Here is a 27,629-nt window from a genome sequence, read left to right as displayed (position 1 = left end):
TAGTAAATGTCGAAAAACAACCCCTTTTCAAGGATTTTCTTGCAACAAGCCTCCTTCCACAAATATTTTCCTATAAACCACTCTGCACTGTATGAAAATGCTTATTATTTTTTGACGTTTTATATCTTATGGATGGCTCATATAGGTCAAATTCAGTCCGTACAGCTACTTTAGAAACGACCCCCTGCGGGGGCCGATTCTGGCCCTTTTCGCCACCCCTCCTTTGTAACTTGTGGACCCACTATGTATAATAAAACAACTAATTGTTAGGATCGCCCAATGGGACTTAGAAGATTGTATTGTTAGGTCTCCACATGACAACTCTCGAATGAAAAGTTTCGATTTTTTTTTTTTTTTTTGCTAAAGCGATTATCTCAGCCGAATTCATTAATGGAGTCAATGCCTTAATACCTTTACGAGTAACAGTGGTATCTGTATCCCGTTTATATCGTTTAATATATACCGTTTTATAATGTTTCGTAGATATCAGGCGGAAACTTCCAAAACTTTTAAAACAAAGAAACGCGATTTTTTGAAAGCTAAAATTAAGGATCATGAAGATAATAGTAAAAATTTAAAAAAAAACATTCGGGACATGTATAAGGGTATCAAAGAATTTAAGAAAGGTTATCAACCTCGTGCTTGTAGGTATATTAAAGGAAGATGATGGAACAATTCTCACTGATACAGGTAGCATCTTAAATAGGTGGAAAGATTTGTTTGATTTGCTTAACGCACAGCCAAAAACTAATGTGTGTGGAGAAAGGGAAATGCACACTGCAGAACCGTATATTCCAGAACCTAACCAAATAGAAGTAGAAATCGCTATAAAGAAATTAAAAAAAAAACTCCGGATGTAGACGAAATTTCAGCTGAGTTAATTTTAGTTGGAGGCGAAAATTTGTAGAACAAGATACACAAACTCATTCTGCTTATATCTGGAACAAGAAAGAATTGCCACAAGAGTGAAAAGGATCAATCATTGTTCCAATTCACAAGAAAGGCGACAAAATTCATTATAATAATTATCGAGGCATTTCTTTTCTGTCAACATCATATAAAATCTCAAACATCCTATTAGCAAGATTCCCCCATACGCAGATAAAATTATTGGAGATTATCAGTGCGGATTTAGACGAAATCGATCAACTGTAGACCAAATATTTATCATTCGACAAATACTCGCAAAGTGGGAATACAAAACCCGATACATCAACAATTTATTGATTTTAGAAAGGCTTACGACTCTGTTAGGAAATAAACATTGCACGACATTCTTACTGAATTTGGAATACCGAAAAAGCTAATTAGATTAATTAAGATATGTTTAAATAAATTCCAAAGTAAAGTCCGGCTAGGAAATTTTTTGTCCTCAAGTTTTCACGTCGAGAATGGCCACAACTTTGTCCTGGAATACGCTACAAGGAAAGTTAAAGATAGCAACCAGGGCCTAGAGTTGAATGGAGTTCACCAGGTTATGGCATATACTGATGATGTAAATTTAATAGCAGATGATAGGAGAACAATAGCAAGAAATGCAGAAATCTTATTAAACGCATGCAGGGACATGAGTTTAGAAGTAAATGCAGAGAAAACTAAATACATGGAAGTTCGTCGGGATCGTAATACGGCAAATTGTGGATGCGTTAAAGTATCGAATGATACTTTTGATAAAGTGGATACTTTCAAATATCTAGGACCAATATTAACTGATGAAAACCATAGTCACGAAGAAATTAAATGCCGATTAAAAGCAGGGAATTAGTGTTATTATTCAGTTCAAACTCTCTTGTCGTCGTGAATTCTATCGAGGAATTTGAAGCTTAAAATATATAAAATGATAATGATGCCTGTTGTTCTGTACGGTTGCGAAGCATGATCGCTTACTCTAGGGAAGAACATAGATTGAAAGTATTTGAGAACAAGATCCTGAGACGAATATTCGAACCCAAGAGGAACGGGAATGGGGAATAGCGAAACTTCATAACGATGAACTACATAATATTAATTTATACGGCTTACCAAACATTGTTAGGGTCATCAAATCTAGGAGTCTCAGGTGGGCAGGTCATGTAGCCAGAATGGAAGAAAGTAGAAACGCTTTCAAAGTCTTAATTGGAAGACCAATCGGAAAACTACCATTAGGAAGACCTAGGCGCAGATAGGAGGACAATATTAGGATGGATCTCGCAGAAATAGGAATACAAAGCAGAAACTGGGTCCAGCTGGCTAAGGATAGAAGTCAGTGGAGAGTTTTTGTGAAGGCGGCATTGAACCTCCGGGTTCCATAGGCATAGAACCTAGTTTTTAGTTATGTATATAAACATAACGAAGTTTCTAAGCAAGTTATGAGGGAAGCGATAGAGGGTATGGTGGCAGGAAAGAGACGGAGTGGTGAAGGAGACCACAATTAATGGACAATATCAAAACAGAAAAATCGTACCTCAAGACGAAGAGGTTAGCGGAAGACCGTGGAGCATGCAAGCTTCCCAGCTGCTGCAAGTGACCTACCAATAATGGCAGAATACCTATGATGATGATGATATTGACTAACTTCTAGCAGAGTTCGTTTGCTATTACTTCAATAGGATATGTATGCCAACTTTATCTTAAGTAATCTATAGTTAATCCATTGGTCTAGTGACTAGCGAACACATTTTTGCTTCAGGTGGTCCCGGGTTTGTTTCTCGGTGGGAGAGCATTGAGGGCAACAACAACTAGAAGTTCAGGGGCAGGGTGACTCAGTGGTAGAAGACTTAGTTCTGGTGTGTGGGGATGGTGGTCCGAACCCAAGTAAGTTATGTAGTAGACAACATCTTGTCTATGGATTTTCTTGTTGTACTCCCAGTTCCTCCAACTTCCTCATTCCACCAATTCTTTCATCATCATTCACTTGCCTTCATCATCTGCCTTCCCTAATCAAAAAGGCATAATCGTGGGACGTTAAAACGAAAGATTTCATATAAGTTTCATTTCAGCAACGAAAAGTACCCCGTTATTACTAGCAGATAACTTTTCGTAGACTTGAAATGAAATGAAATGAAATTTTGAGTTTTACGTCCCACGGTTATGCCGGTTAGGCTAAAGGAGACGGTGATAATGAGTAATGAATGAAATGGTGGAATGAAGAAAGTGGGAGGAAACGGGAGAACCCCGAGAAAACCCACGCACACGGTGTTTGTCCACCACAAAGTTCACTTGGCGGGAGCAGGGTTTGAACCCGATACCCCTAGCACCAGAGGTGAACGCTCTACCACTGGGCCACCGCGGCCCCTTTCGTAGACTTAGAAGCTTCCATGCACCGTGATCCTTCATTAATTTCTTTGTTTTGATATAAGAATGATTCTTTTTAATATATGTATTCTTTATCAATTGCAATGTTCCTCTCATCCCCCTTTTACCTTCTACCATAATTTCCCACAGAGTACAAAGACGTCTGTTGTGGGATATCTGGTGTCCACAACCAGTTTCATTTTTCTCAATGGACGTCTCATACACAGTATTACCCATGAGACGAGACATAAGGATTCCTCGTCTCCTTCCATAAATTTTGTGGAAGTCTCGAATCTTAAAGAATTATTTCTCGTCTCGTCCTGATTGTCGAAAAGCTTTTGTAATCTCGTCTCGTTTTGTAAATTTTGTGTACAAAATTTATACCCTGAGTCTTTTTCTTAACTTCGTCTAGAGGTTATTAGAATACTTCCGCGTCACAAGAGGTTCAAGAAGGGAGTGAGATAACAACATGTAAACTATTAGGTCGAGTCATAAATAACTTTCAATGCAGCTAGGTAGGATCTATTGTTCATATCTACCTACAACAAGTCGCCACGACAAATAGTTTTTGTTTTCATTAAATAGATAAGCGTTCAGTTAGACTGCCTTTATATTCAAACTCTCTGATTAAGATATGTATAGATAATTATCTATTAATAGATACTTCTCATTAGCTGTAATGAATTGGAAATATTTGGCTAGATTAGCACGGTAAATAGGGATCGAAACTCAATCCCTCTAATTTAAGGCATTACTAGTTAATTCTCTCACTAAAAGAATTAACCATTTAAACCCATAGTCCATAACTTAATAGCTATGAACCCATCACAGTGTAAATTGCACTAATAGTCTCTAATATGTTGGCACTGTCGAGATTCGAGTCTAGTTCTTTTGAAGGTAGGAGCATGCAAAAATTATACGGAAAACGTGCATATTGTTGTGTGAGAGAACCTTGAGTATCTCAAATACATTTTCCAATGATACTGTATTTTTGGTATGTTGAGGGCTCAAGGAAACATCCTGTTGAACTGGCAACGTTGCTTTTTAATTCAACACAGGGCGCCTTACCAGTGTGGAGACTAAACGACTGCATAATTGGTAAAATTCCACCATTCTACGTATTTCCAATAACGTTTCTCCCTCTCTTTTTTTCTTTTATTCTTTACTCATAACTGAGTTGGCCTATAGCTTCAACTTTTGATACACCCTATATATATATATATATATATATATATATATATATATATATATATATATATATATATATATATATATATATATAAATTCTATGAGTAAAATTCTTACTTTTTGTCTTCTTTTTGGTAGGTTGAATATTGTTGCCGTGTAGTGAAACTTTAAAAAAAAAAAAGTTTGTGAAGATTGCTTAGATTTCCTGTGACGTCATGGAGTGTTGTTTATCTCCAGAGGTGAAGGAGAAAATTCGTGTGAATAAAGCAATAGAGGAAGAAATTAGAAGAGAGAAACTCAGATCTAGCAGACTTTACAAATTGCTTCTCTTAGGTAAGTACTTGTTCAGCTAAGTTCTTCTGACTGAAAAAAAAAATGTATTTTTATCAATACCACGCACAATTTTAGCCATTTTTACATTATGTTCAGCCAGAAAATGTGTACTTCAAATATTAATTTTGACAAATACTGTAAATTTTAGTGTTGAGTTAGAACAATAGTGTCATCTTCATGTAACGAACATTACTGTAAAAGTTGGAAATGAAGAAAGGAATTCGAATGTATACAGCACATTGTCAATGATGCTAGCAAAACGTACTGCAAATATTTTCAACATGGGTTAAGGATGAAAATACGTTATTTGATTTGAGAATACCAGCTAAATTTTGTAAGCTATAAATTAAAAAGAAGTTAACCATTTTAGTTAAATTCTTTGCGTTATTTAACTATTTTCTGAAGGCCTTCTACTTGGCACCATTATTTATGTAGAATAGATGGAATTTCAGTTGTCCTTCAGCACATTTGGATTGAAAAAAAATGAAAAATATGTTAACCCAAGATAGTTTAAAGTAAATATAAGTCAACAACCAACAATTTACTGTCATTTATCTAACAGTTTTGATCTCAATCGTAACTGACATTAGGTGGCAAATGCTCGGCAAAGTGGGCAGTTACAACATAAGGCCAACATTCGCAGTTGGCTACCCAACAGTTTCCCACTGTTGCCCCTACTGTATCGCTCCTATATATTTTTATTTGGATTTTACACTGTCTCTTGTGCGTATATACTTCATTTCGTGTTGTATAAAAGCTTCAATTTCTTTCAGATACATGAATGTATTCGTCGAAATAGTGGCGGCTCTAGGTATTTTGAGTTTGTAGAATACGAATAAAAATTCTAACTTTATACTTACTAAGATTATGTATAGAACAAGAAGAAAACATTATTTACATCAAGGAGGAACGGTGGCTCAGTGGTAGAGCGCTTACCTCTGGTGTGTAGGGCCCCGGGTTTGTTCGATCGCCGGCCAGGTAAGTTTGTGGTGGACAACATCGTGTCCGTGGGTTTTCTCCAGTACTCCCATTTCCTCCCACATTTTCATTCCAAAAATTATTCTATCATCATTAACTTGTCTTAATCATTCATCTCCCTTAACCGAACGGGCATAACCGTAGGACGTTAAACTGAAAGATTTCGTTTAAATCAAATGTTCAGAGGACCAGGGAAGTAACGTCGAAAAACCAAAAGATCTTTATCCTCATTCGGTATCGGTTTGCAACAACGCAATGTAAACTTTGCGTTATAGTTTGCGATGATCGGCACAGTATTTATAATTGCTTATTGTATTTTCTGCGTTGTAATCCGCAAATTTTGCGAACATGTAAACGGATTGAGGGCCCTTGACAAATTCCAAATATAGCAAATTGGTAACTCAGAACATCAGAACCTCTTCTTAGGAAGGATAATATGCAGGAGTTACACTCTTTAATATGTTATTTGCTGCACTTAGCTGAAGCAACAGTGCAAAACAGTAGACCTACGACTTTAAGTGAATATGTAAAATATCGCCAAAATTTTAAATGAGCTTCGCATTACAAGACACAATACAAAAACTAAACTAAATGTAGTTTATCTGCATACTATAAAACATAATCAAGAAACATGTATTCTTTTTGAGCATAATCAAATCCAAAAACTTTAATAAATATATTTAAAAACCGCCCATTGAAAGGAATTTGAAGATTAACCTTATATTATGTATTAACAGCAAGTTAAAGCACATTTGCAACCGAAGAACTAATGCGTCATTTACAGACTTGTTAAGATCCACAGCCATGTAATGCCAGTTATAACCCCGAAAAAATTGACAAATACCGTTTGTCCAACACAAACCTCACTCGATTCAAACTGGTATCGAAGGAGGGACTCCACACACTAGAGGTTAGCGCTCTTCAACTAACCCACCGTGGCCACCACATACGTACTACCAAATATAGGATCGGCAAAAAAGACCTCCCGTATTTGGAGAGGGCGCTGTGTAAATTGTGGTGTGGATGCTGCAGCCTTTCGATCAATAGCGGTACACGTGCCATTTTCTGTAGTCGCAATGGAGTGGCATCGTGATCATCTTGCGTTTGTTGTGTCGAAGTATATTAGTAATGGCGGTTCTGTTATTACTATACTCAGCGGGAATTTGGCATTCGGTTCGTACTTGGCCGACATGATTCTGTTCCGAATAGAAAAAATATATTCCGAGTTTGAGAATCAAACTTTAGCGAAACAGACACTGACAAGTAAAGGGTTCACGATGCTCACCGCTTACCCCATTGCGATTACTGAAAATGACACATATACGGGTATCAATCGATACTCCCTCCGCCGTCGTATCCCCACCACAACTCACACAGCGCGCTCTTCAACTACGGGAGGTCTTTTTGAATGCCCCTATATTAATGTAACTTAATTAAGAAAACACAATTCACTATATGTAACAAATCATTTATATAATTTGCAATTCTAACACAATTGCAACATTACACAAGTGATAGAGGCCTATTGCTTTTCCCAAAAGTAATAAACGTACCCTCCTTCATGATCCAAATATACAGATACTCTTTTGTACAATGAAAAAACAAGCTTCTATGTTATTTAGAAAACACTCTTATATTATATATTTCGCTTTTATGCAGGTACAGGTGAATCTGGGAAATCAACATTTCTTAAACAAATGAGAATAATCCACGGACAAGGGTTTACACCTAAAGAAAGAAAACAATATACAGCTATTATACGACAAAATATTTATACTGCCATCAAGAAATTAGTAAAAGCCATGGATGATCTGAGAATAACATATGAAAACCCACTGAATTACGTAAGTAGTTGTATGATTTCTTCTTTCTCATTCATCAATGGAGGTCTTAATTGTCTAATTCGTTAATTGCGTAATTCTCACATACACAGACCATACAGTATGACAAACGTAGATTTGATGTATCAGTGTGCATCATATGATATAATTTTGATTTGTAAAGCATGCTACTTACTTTTCCATTGATCGCTGTTTTTGTTAATTGAAATCTAACGTCCATTTTCTTTATCGAGGCTAAATAAGACATAATTATTTAGTATTTAGACACAAATTGATGCACCTGCGGTCTATATTCGAAGTAAGTATCCCCATCGGTAATCAAATCCAGGATCAAATGCGTAGTAATCATGTACGTTAGTAACTTGGCTATCAAGGAGCGCTATTTAGTTTTGACTGCTATAAATGCACTATAATAGGTCAACGCGTGAAATGTTAGATTAATATAACTAGTCGGGCATGCGTCCCCTTAAGGGCTTGAGTGCAACTCCGTCAATTTTGCAATTGTTCGTTCCTAAATTACCAATTTTCCCCAAAAATTTACAATTCCCTTTCAAAATTACCTTATTTTCCCCCATAATATACTAATCTGACCCCAAAATTTCCCATTCTTCCTTCCCCAAATTTACCATTCTTCCTTACCTCCAAAATTTACCATTTACCCCAAAATATACTAATGTGGCCCCAAAGTTTACCACTCTTCCTCCCCCCAAAATTCACAATTCTTTCTCTGCCAAAATTTACCATTCTTTCTCCCTCAAAATCTACCATTCTTCCTCTTCCCAAACTTACCATTTTCGTCCCACCAAATTTACCATTCTTCCTCCCCCAAACTTACCATTCTTCCTCCAAATTTACCATTCTGTCTTCCCCAAATTTACCATTCTTTCTCCTCCAAGTTTACATTCTTCCTCCTCCAAATTTACAATCTTCCTCCTTTAAATTTATAATCTTCCTCCTCTAAATTTACCATTATTCCTTCCCCTAATTTATCATTCTTCTTCTCTTCAAATTTTCCAATCTCCAGTTTGATTATAGCATCTTCAATGAAAAATTGTTTCCCTCCCAAATAATCTTAGTATAAATGAATTGGACGGATTCATTTGATCAGTGATCACTCTTTACGGAAGTTGCATCGGCAAAAATTAAAGTTTTATAGGTAGATGCTGATGGAAGAAAGCTGATCTCTCTTACTAATTTTTGTATATAGCTTTCTATACCTGTCAGATGTTTTATTCACTTAGCGTATAACGATAACATTTATTTATATATATTTATTTTAACCTACGTGACTTCCTGCAAAATCGCCACTGCATTTGATATAGATTCGGAAATGCAAAACAGGAAAAGTTAATCCTGAAGTAACTACATGATCAACATTGTTTATCAAATATGATCTCTGTTCATGCTTTCTCAGGAAGTGTGCTTTCCATGCTTACATCTACTTGGAACGGAAAAGAAACTTATCAGGCTCTGTCACATACAGTAATTAGCAGATAGAGATGATTTATGTGTCAGTTCAACTTATCAAATGCTAAAATGTTCATTCCAAGTGAACAACATAATTGACTCAGATAATTCTCTTTTAGATAATAACAAAAGATAGATTGGTTTGTTTTTTGTACCTTGTTAGCACAGTAATAAGACTTAACAAAGTATTAATTATCTTACTGCTATAAGTATCTACACTGCTTGCAAACATGATGTAACTAAACGTAGGTACAAGGGTACCACTTGAAGGCCAAAGATAGAAAGAGAAGGCGTGGACAGTGGGAGCCACAAAACCAATACTGATAGAGAAAAACAAAGTTAATGCTAAAAGAATATACTTCTACCTTTAGAAAGAAAAAATCTTTTGTTTATTTCACAAGGATACGATACTATTGGTTCTTTGTCAATCATCATACCCAGGGGTAGTCATAATTTTAGAGGAGGACTCCAGGAATCTCCCCCCTGGGGAGCACATCTCCAATAATGCTCAACGTGGGTTATTACTAATAGTATTTTTTGCAGCACTTATACAAATTGTGAATTGAAACCTCCTTCCAGGAGGAAATCTTCTGAAATCATCAGTGGCTAGGGATTGTCAACCTTTTGCGTTTGCATGTTACATTAACGGTGTTGAGTAAATGTGCCATCTTGATTTTTTAAGTCCAATAATTTATATGGAAAAAAAGTATTCTTGTCCTTTCTTTAAGGTAGAATTGCAATTTTAATATTTTAATTCTACGTATTCCTTCTTAAAAATGCTTTTAAATGTTCCTTACTTTGTGGAAGTTAAATTACGAGACATATTACTTTAAGAAACTTATAAATCGAATTTCATTTCCGTAATATTAAATTCATAAGCCTCGTGCTGCATTTTCACTCGAGCACGTGCTAGAGAAACGTCTCCCCAAGTTACGTCAATGCACTCAGGGCTCTCTCTCTATCTCTCCATATCTTATCCTGCCGTCCTCTGCCTTAACTTGGCTGTCCAGTCTATATTCACTGTGCGGCCGGCCACCAAAAATGAGTAACGAAGAGTAGATTATTAATGTCCGTTGGGTATCGATGGGTAATAAAAACGAATTGAAAAAAAAAATACCATCGCGCCAATGATATTCACTTGTGTTTCAGAGGTAAACCGGGACATTTGTAATCGCGAACAATTCCCAGGGTCACAGACATGGGCGGAGTTAGGAATTGTCTGCTGGGGAGGCAGATCTTTTGGTCAGTCTCGGACCTGTGGAATACTTCCTAGACTTGTGTGAAGTTAATATGAATAACTCATTTTTTGTCAAAAAGTTGGGACTATTTCCCCACACTGTTAAAAATACTTTCTTAAATCTGAGAAAACGTTTCTTATCTGTGCACCGAGAATATCTTTTCTCAGAAACAAGAGTTTGAAACTCTCATTAATGAGAAACGAAGAGAAGTAGATGAGGTTTTATAAAGCGAAACGGGAAAATATAGTGTTACTTTCCTTATGAACGAGAATTGACAAATCTCATTTCTAAGAAAATATTGTCTCGGTGCACAGATAAGAAACAGTTTCTCAAATTTAAGAAATTATTTTTAACAGTGCATGCCCTCCCATAGTTCCGCCCATGGTCACAGATAATTCGGCACATCTGGAAGCCCTATATTTAGGACTACGATTACGAATTAGATTTGTGTGTTTTCGGCATCTATGGACATGGTAGCCCATCACGTATGACTGATGACATCCCTTGCGGATCACACTATCCGAAGAAAGGGAAGGAAAGAAGTGGCCTGGGGACTATATGTTAGATACCATCCCAGAATTTGCCTGGTGGAAATGGAAAAAAACCAGAAAAACCTCACTCAAGATGGCTGCCCTGAAAAAGCTTTTACACTTTTTCGAGTGAGTGTTCCCACTGGGAATCGAACTCGGGACACCTCGCACCAAAGACGAGAGCGTTAGCTACTACGCTACGTGGGGCCACAACCTTATATTTAGAACAAGATTTAGAGGGAAATACATGGTACAAACGTATTAACCAATAAGTAAATGCATTGTGTTCTTATTATAAAGACTTGCTGAGTTCTCTTGTGGCTTAATGGTTAAAGTACGTGTCCTCAACATGCGAAGTCCGGGTTCTATTTCCAGCAAAAGCTCGTGTAGTTTATCTTTAGGCTCACGTCTCATGTAACTTCGGTGCTGAAAGACACGTTAAGCATCAAATAAACCAATAAAGATATATCAAAATCAACGAAAGATTATTTTCTGCGATCGGAAAACTGATTACAATAATTACGTCTAATGAATTACTAATTACGGTATTAATACGCGACTTACGTCAATTTGCACTTACGTAATACACATCGGAAATTAGAATTACCAGTGCGTATGAGTGTGTGTGCGGCTTTCACTATGCAAAAACATGCATTACACATGTTTTTTGTATAAAAGAATACATATAAAAGAAACTTTACATAAAAACTTTATATTTCTTCAAAGTTTTAAAGTTGATATGCGAGTAAACACTGCTGCATGATATTTCATTTATGAACTACTACTATATAAATCATATATATATGAATATGTTAAAATATCAAATATTACTTTCGACAAAGTGGATACTTTCAAATACCCAGGATCAACATTATTGCTGTCCACAGTTCATGACATTTTCTGTATTGAAATTCGAAACAGTTTTTTTCCGTTTCAAAACAGAAACTGGCTTTTCAGTTTCAAGAACCGAAACTAGTGTTTCGGTTTCAAAAACGAGAAACTGATTTTTCGGTATCGTTAATACAATACTTTCAAAATCCAGGAATGAATATTCATATTTTTCTTTGTATTAATTGGGACTTTATGACTACGTTACAAACCGGCTGGAAATTTTCCGATTTTGAAACATTCAATGATTCAAACTATTTAGATAAATACAATCTAAAATATTGTTTCTATTTCTGAAACAATATTAGTACAAATTGATTGATGCTCTGAAAACTACAACTATTCGTTCCTGAAAATTTGGTGCTAAATATTCAAATGATTTTCTATATCACGATAAAGATGACCTGTGAAAGAAGACGTCTGATAACCTTCCAAGACATCGTGCAGTTATAGTTAATACAGTTACCAATTAATACTTGTTTGCGTTTCTAGGAGAATGCAGAATTAGTCCAAAGGATAAATTACCATCCAGAAGGACCTATGGACAGTAGTTTTGTGTCAACAGTGAAATGTTTATGGAAGGACCAGGGAGTTCAACAATGCTATGTTAGACGAGGAGAGTTTCACCTCATGGACTCGGCAAAATAGTAAGTGTTATGTATGTGAGTTAGAGTTCTGCAGAAACAATAATAGGCATATCATCTTTTCATTATTATTATTATTATTATTATTATTATTATTATTATTATTATTATTATTATTATTATTATTATTATTATTATTATTATTATTATTATTATTATTATTGCTATTTCTAAACTTTGTGGTGGACAAACACCGTGTGCGTGGGTTTCCTCACGGTTCTCCCGTTTCCTCCCATTTTCTTCATTCTACCATTTCATTCATTTCTCATAATCACCGTCTCCTTTAGCCTAGCCGGCATAATCGTGGGACGTAAACCTCAAAAATTTCATTTCATTTTTGTCAACTAGTAGTATTACACTACCGCCACACTCTTAGGAAGCAAACCATACAACGTAGACAAAAGCCAAGTTTTTTACTGGATACCATAAGTGACAAGTAGTAACCTACACAGCATTCTAATATTACAAGGTGGTGTGACGAAAATAGGTAGAACTGCAAATATCTTGGCAACGAACTATCCAGGTGTCGAAAAGTATTGGTAAGACCTTAATCCAGCAATGGATCAACAATTATTGATAATGGTATGTACTCGTTTCAAATATAAATAATCTTCACCACTACGCTCATATAATTCAGTTCTAATTCTGGATATCTGATCATTTCAGATTAAGAAACAAACGCTTATGCGTTCTTCTGCAGAGTCGTTTTGAAGTCTGATTAATGACCTACTACGAGTTTGACTAACGGATCAAAAGTGTATTCAGAGTCTCTGATTAGGACGTAGTAGTTGACGAAGTTAATCACATGTGACTAATTAATCTAGAGCGGAGTGTACCCTTTAGCCACGGTTTAGCTTGTGCGACACATTTCGTATTTCGTATTTCATGTATTTTCATGTTTACAGACTACGCATGCGTACATCTTTTCCGTAGTTGCCACATTTCTTTTTCTCATCCGATGCATTGAGGTTATATTAGTTAATTATACCCAAATAAACGTTTTACTAGTATTCAAAGTAGAATAAATACCAAGAAGTACACATTCCTTAGTAAAGAGCTAGTATTGCACTAACTAGTCTGTGACTAACACTTGATTAACGAATTCTCTCTGAATACGGCCCCTTATGTTTAACCCTGTAGCTGTAACAGTTAAAAATTTCTAAAGACAAAGATAGTTAAACTAAAATTTACTGTTGCTGGGTAAAATTTACTATTGTCTGGGCATAACAAACGGTTCTGTGAACTCGAAATATTTTAACAACCGGTTCTAGCGAACCGATGAGAACCGGCTGAATAACACCACTGATCCTACCACTACTACTAGAATTACTAGGATATACCTCTTGGATTGGATCTAAAGGGTAACATTAACAATACCATGTTCGAGGAGAATGAAATTTCAATCGTATAACTACCTTTAGCACAAATGAGACAGTTATATACTTTCTAGTGAATGAAAACTATTTCCCGTTAACCTATTATCACGGTACCATCTCACGTACAGGTTTCGGACTACATAACCATCAACAATGATTGGTAGCACTAAACACGCTTTGTAAAACACTTTTATTTTAACAAAAAATTTATTAATCACTCTGGGTATAAATCTTAGATCATGGTATTTATCAAGCAAAAAATCATTTAAAAACATTCAATCTTCTGTTGCTAGGTGGACGGCAGCATGTTCGACAAAATCGAATACCGAACTGTGATTATATTCTTCCAGCTTCAAGAGAAATCGGCACAAACGATACATGACAAAACGGCAGTGCATTATGATGTGTAATACCTATCTTAGGACATGGCGAAACGCTGAAATAGAGAATTCAAATGTGATCGCATAAGTTTAGAAAATGTCCCAATAGAAGATCGTTACTCCCTCAACGGGTGCAGACTCAAGCTTGGTAATAAAAATCGAACATTTATTGCTTTACGGTAAATGTGAGCCTAAAGTGCAATATTCATCCAGCAACTACAAGAACCTGCTGCAAAAGCTACGGGGGGCTATCAAATTACAGAGACAGGATTTGCTTTCGAAATATGTGTTGTTGCATACGGATAATGCGCCAGCGCACACACCGAGCAACAGAAACATTCATTTTTGTGCGCTAATATGGCTACAACTTTTTGCCTCACTCACCACATTTACCCGATCTGGATTCGTATGATTACTTCCTCTTCCCAAGTATGCAGAAACATTTTGCGGATTATGAGGTCATTAGTGAGGTGGAAACTTCACTACTCTGCAAACTGTTATTCAGATCGTATTAATGGACTGATCCATTTAAGTGAGAAATGTAAGACAATAAGAGGTAAATATGCAGAGAAGAACGTGTCTGCGATCCAAATTGTAGAATATAGCTCATTATATCATAGTGAGGGTAGAATAATAACTTTCTGGCTCTCCCCGTATTTTACGAACACAAGAGGAGAATTAATATTTTCCCTTTCGAATTGGAATTAAAAGCCAGGGTACGAATTTAATCTTGAAGATTTTTTTTTGACATAAATAGTTCCCGTAAATAGATCGTTCCAGGCTTGTTGACTACGTCGAATTTTTACCATAATCTAGATTTGTGTCAAACACGTATGAGAAGATACGTCGAAAAATCGAAAACGATACTGTTTAATAATACCTCAATGCAAAAACTCAATTAAGTAATATCCTTTGTCCGTCTCATTTAGTCTAAAGCGCATATACATGGGACGTTAAATTAAAAAAAAAAAAAACATTATTTATAATATGCTTTATAAAATAATATATAGAACTTTATATTTTTTATAACATCGATGTAACAAAATTAACTAATTAATAACACTTCAACATTAGCTTATCAACTAGTTTGTTCATGTCTCACTCACTAAACGCTGAAAGACCAAACTGCTGCGTCAAGACTTTAAATCTTAACAGTTCAGCCCGTAATCAAGCTAGGAAGACAATTTTGGTATCATTGTGTTTCTGAAGAATGAAATTTGTCGCCGGTATGCATGCGGGGGGTATGTAGGAGGTACCACGGTCAGGATGGAGGGCAAAGTTGGTGGTTTTTTTTTTTTTTTGCATCAAGTTTTTGGGGGGTACAGTCATAAAAATTGGTATGTGAAGCAATGAAGTAGTTCACTACACGCTAATATCCAGCAAAAGTACTTGTTGCTTATATGGGGGGAAGGAGAGGTGCTAATTTGGCCAAGCTTTTGAGTCTCAGTTTTTTGACGTAAATTTTTAATTTCAGGACGGGTCCTTCAGGTTTCTTTTTCTATGAAAAGGACGGGAATTGCACACAAATGTTACCTCGTTGAAATCTGTGATCCATAAGCTTTCCAACGATGTATGAATCATGACTCTGTGATAATTAGGGAGGTCACCAGAACGGAAAACGTAAAGGTCTGCAATGATATATATACAGGGCGTTTTTATAGGAATTTTGTTTTGAATTTTTATCTCGCTTTGTAACACAGCAATGGCTAGCCTACCATTTTTATATTAGTGTCAGAAGTGTATTGCCTACACATCAGTTTAATTTTGTCAGCGTACAGTGAGTGTAAGGGTTACCAGGGAGTCCCAAATTCTATTTTTTTTCTTCATATTTTTAGGATTTCTTGTTTTTTCTTCTTCTTCTACTACGAATAGGAAGGGAGTTACACAAGTGTTACCTCGTTGGAATCAGTGTTCCATAAGCTTTCCAACGAGGCATCAGTTATTACACTATGATAATCAGGGAGATCACCAGAACCCCCAATATGAAAGTCTACGATTGTGTTCAAATCCCTGTCTGGTATATAAAGGTTAAAAATTTAATATTACTTCTTATTTCAGATGTAAATACCGTTCTGTAAATTTCACTAATATCGGAAATTTCTTACGTAAGTATAAATTTACATAACTTGGTACTCTCTGTATATGGTTTCAGGTTAGATTTCTGAGTCAATTAGCAATTGTTCATTATATTTTTTAAGTTTACTACATTCGTAAAGGAAAAATAGAAAGAATAACAAAGGTCTAACAAGGCTTAAAGTAAATGAAAAAAAGAAAAAAACATACTTCGCCACTGAATAAGTAGGGAATGTGCAAATCGCCGCTAGTGAGAAAACGGAAAGTTTATTTGGAATTAAGTTTACTGTTGGTCTTTCATATCTGTGGTGAGCAATCATCAACCATGGGATGTCCGCTTACCCTTAGATAAAGCGTTATCTACGCCGGATTCAGATGATTATATTTTCTTATGTCAAATCCCTTATCGACGTTATTCCTTTACAAAGCAATCATATTAAACAGCTATAGCAGAATTATCGTTAAAATCTACTCTGCTTTAGTAATAAAACCCACATGTGAAGAAAAGGAAATACAATATTCGTACCCGTCTAATTTGTTTAAGTTTGTTTCTAAGCCTTGATCGAGATTCGGGGTTTAAAAAAAGAAAAAACAAGAACAATATCTTATCTCTTCTTCTAACGATTTTTAATCGGTCAACAGGGGATTAAAATCTTATTTGTTCTAACATCTTATCTGTAGCTGGAATTCTGTAGTGTGAGAAATGTACAAAAATTACGATATAGAAATTCTCTTCATTTTTTGAAGTTCTTAGAAGATCACTCAAGAAACATAAACGGATTTCTAATACCATCATAATCTTTGATTTATATTCCATTTATTTGCGTGAAGGAAATATTATTATTATTATTATTATTATTATCATTATTATTATTAGCTTAATTGAATAGAGATTTTAGTGTTCTGCCGTGCCTTGGGGAGGGCGAGCAGGGCGACGGCCCCGGGCGCCAAAGTAAGGGAGGCGCAAAATTTGGCAGAAAAAAGGAAAAAAAGATAGGAAAAATTACTCGAAATGTATGTTTGGGGTGCCGTCGTATACTCTCGCCCCGGGCACTAATTTTCCACGGCACGGCACAATACACGAGGATAAGTCAATAAGATCTGCGATCATTTTTTATTATTTATTACCACAAGAGTGTAATGTTTTTATTCATAATATGTTTTCTACATAGTCATTCTGCTTTTCAATGCACCTGGTTTACTATTGCACAAGCTTTTAGATACCCTCTGAAAAATAAAGTTTTTTGGTTGTGCAGCAAGCCACGAATGCACCACTTCCTTCACCTGTTGATCTCAGCTGAATCGACGGCCTCTGAAGGCATTTTTAAGTGAACCAAACAGGTAATCCGACGAGGCGAGATCGGAACAGTATGCAGGATACTCCAATACCTGAAAACGTAGCGTCTGAAGAGTTTGAGTGATGTAGGCTTCGGTATGTGGACACGCATTGTCATGCAACACAAGAACGCGTTCCGACAATCGATCTCTGTATTTATTACGAATTGCAGGCTTCAACTTGCTTATCAGCATATCACTGTACTTTTTACTGTTTATTGTTGACCCATTTTCCAGGTAATGTTCCACGATTGGCTCTTGTGGATCCTAAAACACTGCATCAGTTTTCCTACAGAAAGTTAACTCACGAATTTCTTCTTGACGGGAGATCCGGGGTGTTTCCATTCTATAATCTGGAGTTTTCTCTCTGGTTCAAAGTGATCATTCCGTGTTTCATTTCCAATGATGATTTGCCTGAGAAACGCTTTAAATTTGTTAGCATAACGGCCCAGTAGATACTGACAGATTCTCACACAGTTTCGCTTATACTCTTCATCGAGATTTTTCGGAACCCATCTCGCACAGACTTTGTGAAAGTTGAGCCTGTTATGCATGATACATTTGCAGAACCATGACTGGACTGTATATGGGTTGTTACTTCATCAACAGTCATTCGTTTGTTATTCAGAATCAAGACACGGACTCGTTCAGTAATGCCATCAGTTGTTGCTATAGCTGGACGCCTTGCTGTTTCCTTATCCTTTACTCTGTTCGATCATTTTTGAGCTGTTCAATCCACTGGTAAACATTTCGCTATGGCAACACATTGTCCCCGTATTGTACTGACAGTTTTCTATGAATTTTCGCTCCTTGTACACCTTAAGACCACAAAAACCTAATGGCAGAATCTGTTCTTCTTTGGTGCACATAGAGAGTGACGCGGCCATCCCTACTTCGCAATAGCGCAAAAACATACTGATGTGATAATGTTGCAACCAAGGGCGCCCATCAGGGGGGGTAAGGTCAGGCGCTCGCCCCCCTTTAGAGGAAATTGTGCTTCGGAAGATCGAAAACCCAATAGATATTTTAGAATAGTTACCGCAAAATTTGAGACCACATTTGAAATGTCGCTTATACTTACCCCCCCTTGGAAACCACAACATGGGCGCCCTTGGTTACCGTGACACCTAGCGTCTGGTGAGCATAAAATGCCGTATTTATTTCCTTTCCCTACGCTGGGACTTAGGAAATATGTCCTGTGATAGCTCTTGTAAAAGTTATGCATTAGATTTTGATCAAATATGATTTATATGTAGCTACTATCAGGCTTTCTACAGTCCGTGCAACATGGAACTGAAATTGATAATAATGAGGGAATTAATTCATACCCACCCGCCGATTTAAAAATTATGTCCAGTGAAAACATCGTTTTAAAAAATATTACTTTTATGAAATATTGCGGAATTGGTAAAAAAAAATAAAGCATTGAAAATCTGCAATTAGAAAACAAAGAAAAAGAAAAAAGTTTTTGCACTTCTACAATGCTCTCTGTATCTCTAGTTTTAGATTGATATTTAGCAAGTACCACGAAGTTATATTGAAAACTCTAATTTTATCTGTTTTCTTTTCCATTTTAAAAACTTAAAATAAGCTGTCAAATGAAACATCCTTAATATTTTTAAACGTTACGTAGACGACACCTTGCTTCTGTTCTTTTTAATATATTGCACAGTAACTTGAGAAAACAAACTTATGGCAGATTGCCAATTTAATAAACAAACTTAAAATGCAATTTCAGTGGAAAATTTCTTGTTTTTTTAGTATCAATAGCATTATAGCAACAGCAAGTACCGTATCACAGTATAATTGATAACATGCTTGCACGTGTTTTTAACATCAAATAATGGAGATGAATCTTCATGTCATGATTTGCTACTATTTTTGCCGTTGATAAGATTGAAAATGATAAATAGCTATTTTTGATGCAGTATTATGTTGTTTACTCAATTTGGTAAATGTTTTCTTAATAGATTTTTTTTTTAAATACATACACTAATCAGACATTTATAAACGCGTAGTAAAGTATTGCTTTCATAATATGTGTCGAATTTGATAAGCTAAACACGTATTTTCTAATATATATTAGAAAATACGTGTTTAGCTTATCAAATTCGACACATATTATGAAAGCAATACTTTACGCGTTTCCTATGGAATATATGAAAATAAACTAAAGTGTTTTCTCTTATCGTTACCTATCACCAAGAAACAATTAGACAGTATGTAGCAGCAGTGTCGGATTTACGTAGGCTATAAGCTAAACGAGCTATAGCTTAGGGCCCCCTCACTTGGAGACCCCGAAAATTAAGGGGAAAAGTTGAATGTATATTTCCAAAATATACGAAAAACCATAAATAAAATAAAATACATATAACAACGGTGCTTCGTGTTGTGTAGCCCCCTATGATGTAAGTAATGGGGGCCCTTTTGTTAGTAGGGGGCACGGTGGCTCAGTGGTAGAGCCCTTACCTCTCGTGCGTGGGACCCCTGGTTCGATCCCCGGTCAAGTAAGTTTGTGATGGACAACATCGTGTCTGTGGGTTTTTCTCGGGGTACTCCCGTTTCCTTCCACATGGTCATTCCATCAATTTTTCCATCATCATTCACTTGCTTTAATCATCGTTCTCCTTAGCCTAAAGGGCATAATCGTGGGACGTTAAACTGAGATTTCATTTCATTCTGCTTGACTGCTTCCCAAAATATCACTAATTTCTTCATTTCTGTATATAGAGTGCCTACGTTTATCTGCACACATAAAGGATCTCCATTAGAAAAAGTAACTTAAAGATGAAAATATCTTTAAAAAGAGACGTCTGACGAAGACGTCAAACAGTCGCTGAAACGTAATGGACAAGTTGAGAATACGGGTGCTTAAATCAGATCAAGTTCAATATTAGTCAGTATGCATGCTATTAGTTCTTTAAGTAATAATAATAATAATAATAATAATAATAATAATAATAATAATAATAATAATAATAATAATAATAATAATAATAATCCAATCCGTCACTTACATGTTAACCGGAAAATTCCATTTCTGGTACTAACCAAATTTTGTAGTAACTTTGACTGTTCATTACTCAATTAAAACCATTTGGCGTAACGGCTCATTTGTGAGCCTAAGCCTGCTCCAGCGCCAACTGTTAGCGACCAGCTGCACTACGTCCAATCTAGCTGCGAGCACGTGAGACGCTCTGTTCCTAACAGATACATCAGGAGATTTCCAGATCTAGTGGCCGTCACATTTTCACGTTGACTTCCCAGTTTGCCTCACGACCCTGGGTGGACGCCGAAAATTGGGAACCACCGGCGGGAATCGAACCTGGGACCAAGCTGACATAAATCCAATGCTGTAACCACTAGGTCACGGTGTTCCGACGCAATTTAAAGACAAAGTACAAAATTCCTGCTGAGCGTTTGCAAGATATTCCTTTAGTGCTAGAAACGAAAACACATCAACATAAGATGTTAAATTTTGCTTCAACTAACGATTCTATGATGTACAGAAGAAAGAATAACAGGCATATGCAAACAGGATGTCATCTAAGATGATTACGCATAGAGAAACTGCCCATAGAGAAACTGTAGTTAGCAAAGAATAGATTCAATACCGATAGTCTGACTATTACCCATTCTCAGTTTATAAAGTGTACTAGCGTCAAATACCCACTTCACTGAGTTAAAATAAAAATTACTAATATGTTCCATTAGTCCGTAACTTTTGACTATTACTGAAGCACTCTCCAGTCGATAGCAACAAAGAAAATATAATGAAAAATCAGAAAATAATAAGAAATCTATATAAATAAAAATTAAATGTTACTATTGTGGGCTAAGTTTGGATTTTAAATTGCATCGGAAGTGCCATTGCTCATATCAGCAACCCCGAAAACTATGGATTCCACTAATATCGGTCATTTTCGATCATTATATGTCCCTCTCCCCTCCCCCCTTCCTAAGTTGCACTGTCAAATTAAATTAATGAAAGCTCCCAGGCGCGATCCTCATCTATGTTGAAAATTTGTTCGAGATCAGTTGTGTGGTTCAAGACAGGGGCGTAAATAAGGACCCCGCAGACCCCACATTGCGGGGTGGGCAAGCCACCATAGGCCAAATCGTGAGGTAGGACGTAGTGAAGGGGCCCCACTCCACTTAGTCTGCGGGGTGGCCCCCAAGCCCTTAGTTACGCCGCTGATTCAAGAGTTATTACGTCACAAACATTGTAACTTTCATTTTTATATACGTATATACGTAGAATTCACTTGCTGAGTGCTTGACGACAATTATATTCATCACAACACCAGGAAAGCTTCAGTTTTTATTAAATATTTTGTTCTACAAAACGACTAGAAATAACTAGAGAATAAATATTCCATGTTGAAAAAGATTTTTTTTATTGTTTTTATTGTTTGATTTTTGGATTAAAAAAAAAGACTACCACACTGAGAAACATGCAGAATGTTATAGTGCATGAATTCTTGTTGAAAACTGAATACAGAACCGTGTATACCGAATCTCATCGTACTATCCATTCAGATACCCGGAAGTTCAAGTGTAATGTAGTCAAAAATGCTATTTTTCTGCAAAGAATTTTTAATTTTCAAATTCTCAAAATACCTTGATGAAGTTGCCTAATTTAAGAATTTCATCTTAAATTTATCATTAACGATTTCTCCATTGTTTTAAGAATTTAGTTATTTTTATTTTTATTATTGTACAAAAATATCTATAAAATAGCATCTAGTTAATATATTTATCCTTGATTTCAGCTTCATCAACGAAATCGACAGGATAGCAGAAGGAAGTTACCTTCCATCAAATCAAGATATTCTTCACGCGCGAAATCCTACGACTGGCATTGTTGAATATGATCTTTCTCTGGAGAAAGTCCATTTTAGGTAAATATTACAATATTAAAATAATTAAGATTAATGAATACATAGAATGTAAACTATTGGCTGTACACGACCTTGATTTTTTTTTGGGGGGGGTGGTCTTGCAGTTAGTCATTCCAAAATTCATATATTTTTATCTATCAATTTAGTTTGTTTCGTGTTGATGCTGCCATCGTGTTTTCTTCAAGTTCCATTCCTAAGAAATATTTCATTGTATTAATAACTGACTTAACTTTTAATTGTATTAATAATTGACTTAACTTTTAATTGCAAATTTTGATTGAAATCAATTGTAATTAATATTAATTGCAAAACACAAATTGAAATTAATTGCAGTTAATTTTCAGAGGAATTACTTTTAATTGATTGGTTAATTGGGATTGATTTTAATTTATATTGGCGTCTATATGCAACACCGAGGTCATGAAGGAACGGGCCTACACTTAATATAGGATTTGAACTATTACCGAGGCTTGAATCCGCTATAGTTGGCTTTTGAACAGACTATCACGTTAGCTCAACACTCATTGTATAATGTTCTCCATCTCACTTCTTCGCTTCCAAGAGCTGAATTACAGACCCATACTATCGAAGCTGGTTACCTATATATACAACCCGTTTTTCATTCATCCAAGTTACTTTACTAGACCTACGTTCATTTATTGACTTCATATTTTTCTTGTATGTTGGCACTTACAATACATGTATAAAAAGCACCTGTTACAAGTAGTATGTTTATAACTGTGTCATTGTTGGGAATATGAGTGCCGAAATTAGGAGAAAACAAACAACAATTAACACCAAGTCAAAGTTAGGAGAAAACAAACAACAATTAACACAAGTCAAAGTTACGAGAAAACAAACAACAACTAACACAAGTCAAAGTTACGAAAAACCAAAAAAATAATTAACAATTAGGAGAAAACAAACAACAATTAATACAAATCAAAGTTACGAGAAAACAAACAACAATTAACACAAGTCAAAGTTACGAAAAAACAAACAACAATTAACATAAGAAGTCCAAGTTAGGAGAAAACAAACAACAATTAACACAAGAAGTCAAAGTTAGGAGAAAACAAACAACAATTAACACAAGTCAAAGTTAGGAGAAACCAAACAACAATTAACACAAGTCAGTTAGGAGAAAACAAACAACAATTAATACCAAGTCAAAGTTAGGAGAAAATAAACAATAATTAACATAAGTCAAAGTTAGGAGAAAACAAACAACAATTAACACAAGTCAAAGTTGGGATAAAACAAACAATTATTGACACAAGTCAGAGTTAGGAGAAAACAAACAACAATTAACACAAGTCAAAATTAGGAGAAAACAAACAACAATTAACACAAGTCAAAATTAGAAGAAATCAAACAACAATTAACACAATCCTTTAGTTAACACTCTATTCATTTTTCATATATAATGCATAAATAAACAACATTTGCTAATGGAACATAAACTGCCAATTAATATTAGCAATGAATGTATAATTTTTGGGGCCTTGAAAATTAGTTTGTTTTTTTTTCTAGATTTTGTAGAAAACTACGCGTGGGAATTGAAGCTCAAACATATCTTTTGTTTATATTGATGTAATCTAGTATCAACTGATACCTGCATCTTCTTTGAACGTTAATTTAATTAAACAAAAATCAAAGTAAGAGATAATTCAGGGCTATATCTAATTAATAATACTGTGAATTACCGTCTTGCTAGTGTCATAACAAAGAGCTTGATAATGATATATTGTAAAATCAGTTTTACCTTAATAGGAAACATAGTCCTTATATAGCATCAATGGTAACGTTTACAAACAATTTTTTTCTCGAAAACTACGCATAAGGTTTTACATTCCCCTATGTCATTCTGTTCAGCTTAATGAGATCATTCGATTGGTATGTCACATGATTGGACAATTTTTCCCATTAAACGCTGATAACATTGTATAATTCTACTCTTCCTTTCCAATTCTGCAATGCAACATAAATGAAATAATTTCTGGAAAGAAAACTATTTATGTAAAACTGTATAATTTGATAGGATGAAGTTCCTGATAACGTTGTCCACTTACAGGAGATAAAATTATCTAAAACAGTAGTTCTCAATCTAATTCCTATCACGATCCCCATTTTATCACATCCTCTTGCCAGGACCCCCTTATAATTTCTGGTTTGTAAGCTTGTGTGGGATTTTTAATATACCTATTGCAGAGATCTTACGATATCCATCTATTTCTATAATAGTAGAGTCCATTTCTTGTATATAGTGGATACAGTAACTTCCCTAAAAGCGATTGGATTAAAACCAAATTTGGTCAGTTTACTCATATTACAAATATCGAATCCGATCCGTCATACTGTTTCAAAATGGAGGCCGTCTGAAGATTTTAAAACTTCATAACTTCATAATGTTGGGTCATATGATAAGAAAATAAAGCGATTTCTAATTTTTGTTTTAAAAAACTTGAACAGTTGTTAAAAAGAAGTTATTGAGTATTTTAAATAACTTGATAATATGCGTCAAGAAGATTGAACCGGACATTGCCGCTCTAGTGAAATCACACCATGCTCAGGTATCTTCATTAGCCTTCAATTTTAATTGTGTTTCAATATGTTGATTTAATTGCATTTGTATTTTTGTAATATTTCAATATGCAGTTCTCACTAATTTCATATCGTACCTCTTTCATTTAAATTGATTTTTAAACAACTCTGCACCAATTAAAAATGTTTAGTAGACCTATTTTTGGTTGTTCTTTACAGTATGTATAAAAATAAAAATATGCCTATCAGAACAAAATTCAAAATAATATTTAAACATATTTTTCAGTATTAGATTCTAATTATATTTATCTCTCCGCTTATCTTTGAGACCCCCAAGTTGAGAAACTCTGATCTAAAGTTTTAAGAGCCTTATACAGTGCTTTTTTTTAAAAAGTAGAACATATGAAAAATTCTCTAGACTGTGCGGTGTTTCCCATAAAATTCACTTTCTTTTCGAATATATTGCATTACATTTTCCTAGAAACAATTAAAATGTTGGAAATGACGGCTCTTTGACGGAAGACGACGGCAAACATTTCATTTTTATCCTTACAAGGTAAGCGAATAAAGCTTATCCCATGTATTGTCTTCTACAAAACGCTGAATATTAGCATTTGTATTCTTTTTTATTTTAAAAAAACATAATGGTTGCATTTTCTATGTTATAGGATTGTGGACGTTGGTGGCCAGCGAACGGAACGAAGAAAATGGATTCATTGCTTCGAGAGAGTTACTTCTGTTATTTTCCTCGCTGCTGTCAGTGAATACGATCAATATCTCATTGAAAAGGATGGTGTCGTAAGTAACTACAAGTTCTAGGATTACAGAAAAATAATCACACTTTTATAAGAATGTGTGTTATAATATGGTGGTCACATGGTGGATTAGAGATTCCTAATGTTTTCTAAGGTCCCAAAGTACGGGGGACAACAGAAGTGTGTATTCACCCTGGACATGGTTTCTTGCCTAGAACAAATGGGCTAGAGTAGAGAATAGTGCTGTCGAATTTTTGTGACATTTGCGGTTTTCGTTTTTTGAGAAAACCGGTTTTCACAAGCGAAACCGCAAATACGGTTTTTAAAACCGAAACATACTATATACTTTATACATACTATATAAAACTACTGTATAAGTTCTAGTGTCTCGAGTTCGGGAAGTCGGGATGTCAAAATTCCTTCAGATTATTGCTCATTTTGGTCTAGTTTACAATATATATAAAAATCAAATGGGCTCCTTTTTGCTTCCGTGGTCACTTTATGTTCGAATATATTGAGTTCCTAAGTTTGGAATGTTAAAATTCGTTCAGATTCGTGTTCCTCGTGGTCTAGTTTGCTTCCGTGGTCACTTTATGATCGAATATCTCGAGTTCCGAAATTCTAATGTCAAAATTCCTTCAGATTCGTGTTCCTCGTGGTCAAATTTACAAAATATATAAAAATCAGGTTGGGTCCAGTTTGCTTCCCTGCAGCCTACTTTTCAAACGAAACTGACTTTTCCAGAAAGTATATTTTGCTTCAAACTGAGTTCTGCCCTGGCTAACAAACGTAAATTTGCTTCTATAAGAATTTTTAAAGTTACACTTGAAATTGTCATTCGGCATTCTTGTAGCTTATGAAGGCATGAATAATTCAAGTATGTTTGTCACAACATCTACAAACGAATATTCATTCGTATAGAACCTCCAATACATTACATTAAAAACACATGAACTACACAAAGAAAACCATTGTGCATTAGAGCAGATCTCTTATTAGCAAATGATCCTGCACACGCGCACTGCTCAGATAGCCCACAGCTTGAGCCTGAGTGCGAGTCCAAATTTAACTCAATCGCGATTGAGATTGCCAGAGGTAGCGGTTTACGTTGAATATACCAACACTTTCTCAACTAAGTCGTTTTAGATTTTTCTCCAATCCCAAAGAGCTGGTGTTTTTTGCGTGATTAAGATATGTTTAAGTGGGGAACGAATATAGAACCTGAAAATCTGGTGGTACCCGCTAAAATCGGGTAATATGGCAACACTAAGCTAAATAAACAATAAGGTAAATCCCTATTTAAGATCATTACACATGCAACTCATGAAATTCAATTTGAAATCTCATCCACTTAGACTGAGATCTTTTATATTATCATTACTCTTTCACCTTGTTTTTAAATAGTACTGCCACTCTTTCTTTTGTTAACAAAAAAGCACCACCTCTCTTTCTTCAAAAAAAAAAAAAAAAGAAAAAGAAAAAAGAAAAAAGAAAAAAGAAAAAAAGAAAAGAAAGAAAGAAAGAAAATCTAGACCGCAATACACAATATTATTGTTGATTTGTTGCTACTCCGATAAATGTGAATGTTGTGTTTTTGCATGTGTTGACTGGTTTCTTATCGCAAGTCCCAGACACCTGCAATAGTTTATACGTTAGTTTATACACTTGCAATTAAGGAAACACCTATCATGTTTTATTCTGTATCTTTTTACTTCCCAATAACGATAGCCGTGCCTCTTTGTGAGAAATTGCAACTTATTTTTTTAATTCTGCCAATCGTAAAAGTATACTCAACAAGAATTTCCCTACACTTTAAGACATTTTAAGAAAAAAATACCTTTTTTCTCCTCTGCAAATTTTGAGCATTTTTTCCCTACGCCGAGGG

The 27,629-nt window shown here is 35.3% G+C and overlaps 1 protein-coding gene across 2 annotated transcripts in view; it reads left to right on the top strand.

The window, feature by feature from the left end:
* Nucleotides 1-27,629, top strand: part of LOC145678805 (guanine nucleotide-binding protein G(q) subunit alpha-like) — a 70,174-nt gene that overhangs the window by 24,991 nt on the left and 17,554 nt on the right. For both annotated transcript variants that reach the window (XR_014130438.1, XM_081749323.1), the window contains exons 2-6: nt 4,600-4,794; nt 7,432-7,616; nt 12,229-12,383; nt 22,317-22,445; nt 25,658-25,787. Coding sequence is in view for 1 of the 2 variants with exons in the window: in XM_081749323.1 (XP_081605449.1) it covers nt 4,677-4,794; nt 7,432-7,616; nt 12,229-12,383; nt 22,317-22,445; nt 25,658-25,787 (717 nt within the window). In the remaining variant the exon portion in view is untranslated. The remainder of the gene's footprint in view (nt 1-4,599; nt 4,795-7,431; nt 7,617-12,228; nt 12,384-22,316; nt 22,446-25,657; nt 25,788-27,629) is intronic.

This window comes from Thermobia domestica, chromosome 2 (genome assembly GCF_964235325.1).
Source record: "Thermobia domestica chromosome 2, izTheDome1.hap1.1, whole genome shotgun sequence".
Taxonomy (NCBI): Eukaryota; Metazoa; Arthropoda; class Insecta; order Zygentoma; family Lepismatidae; genus Thermobia; species Thermobia domestica.
This window is presented reverse-complemented; position numbering and strand designations above follow the sequence as displayed.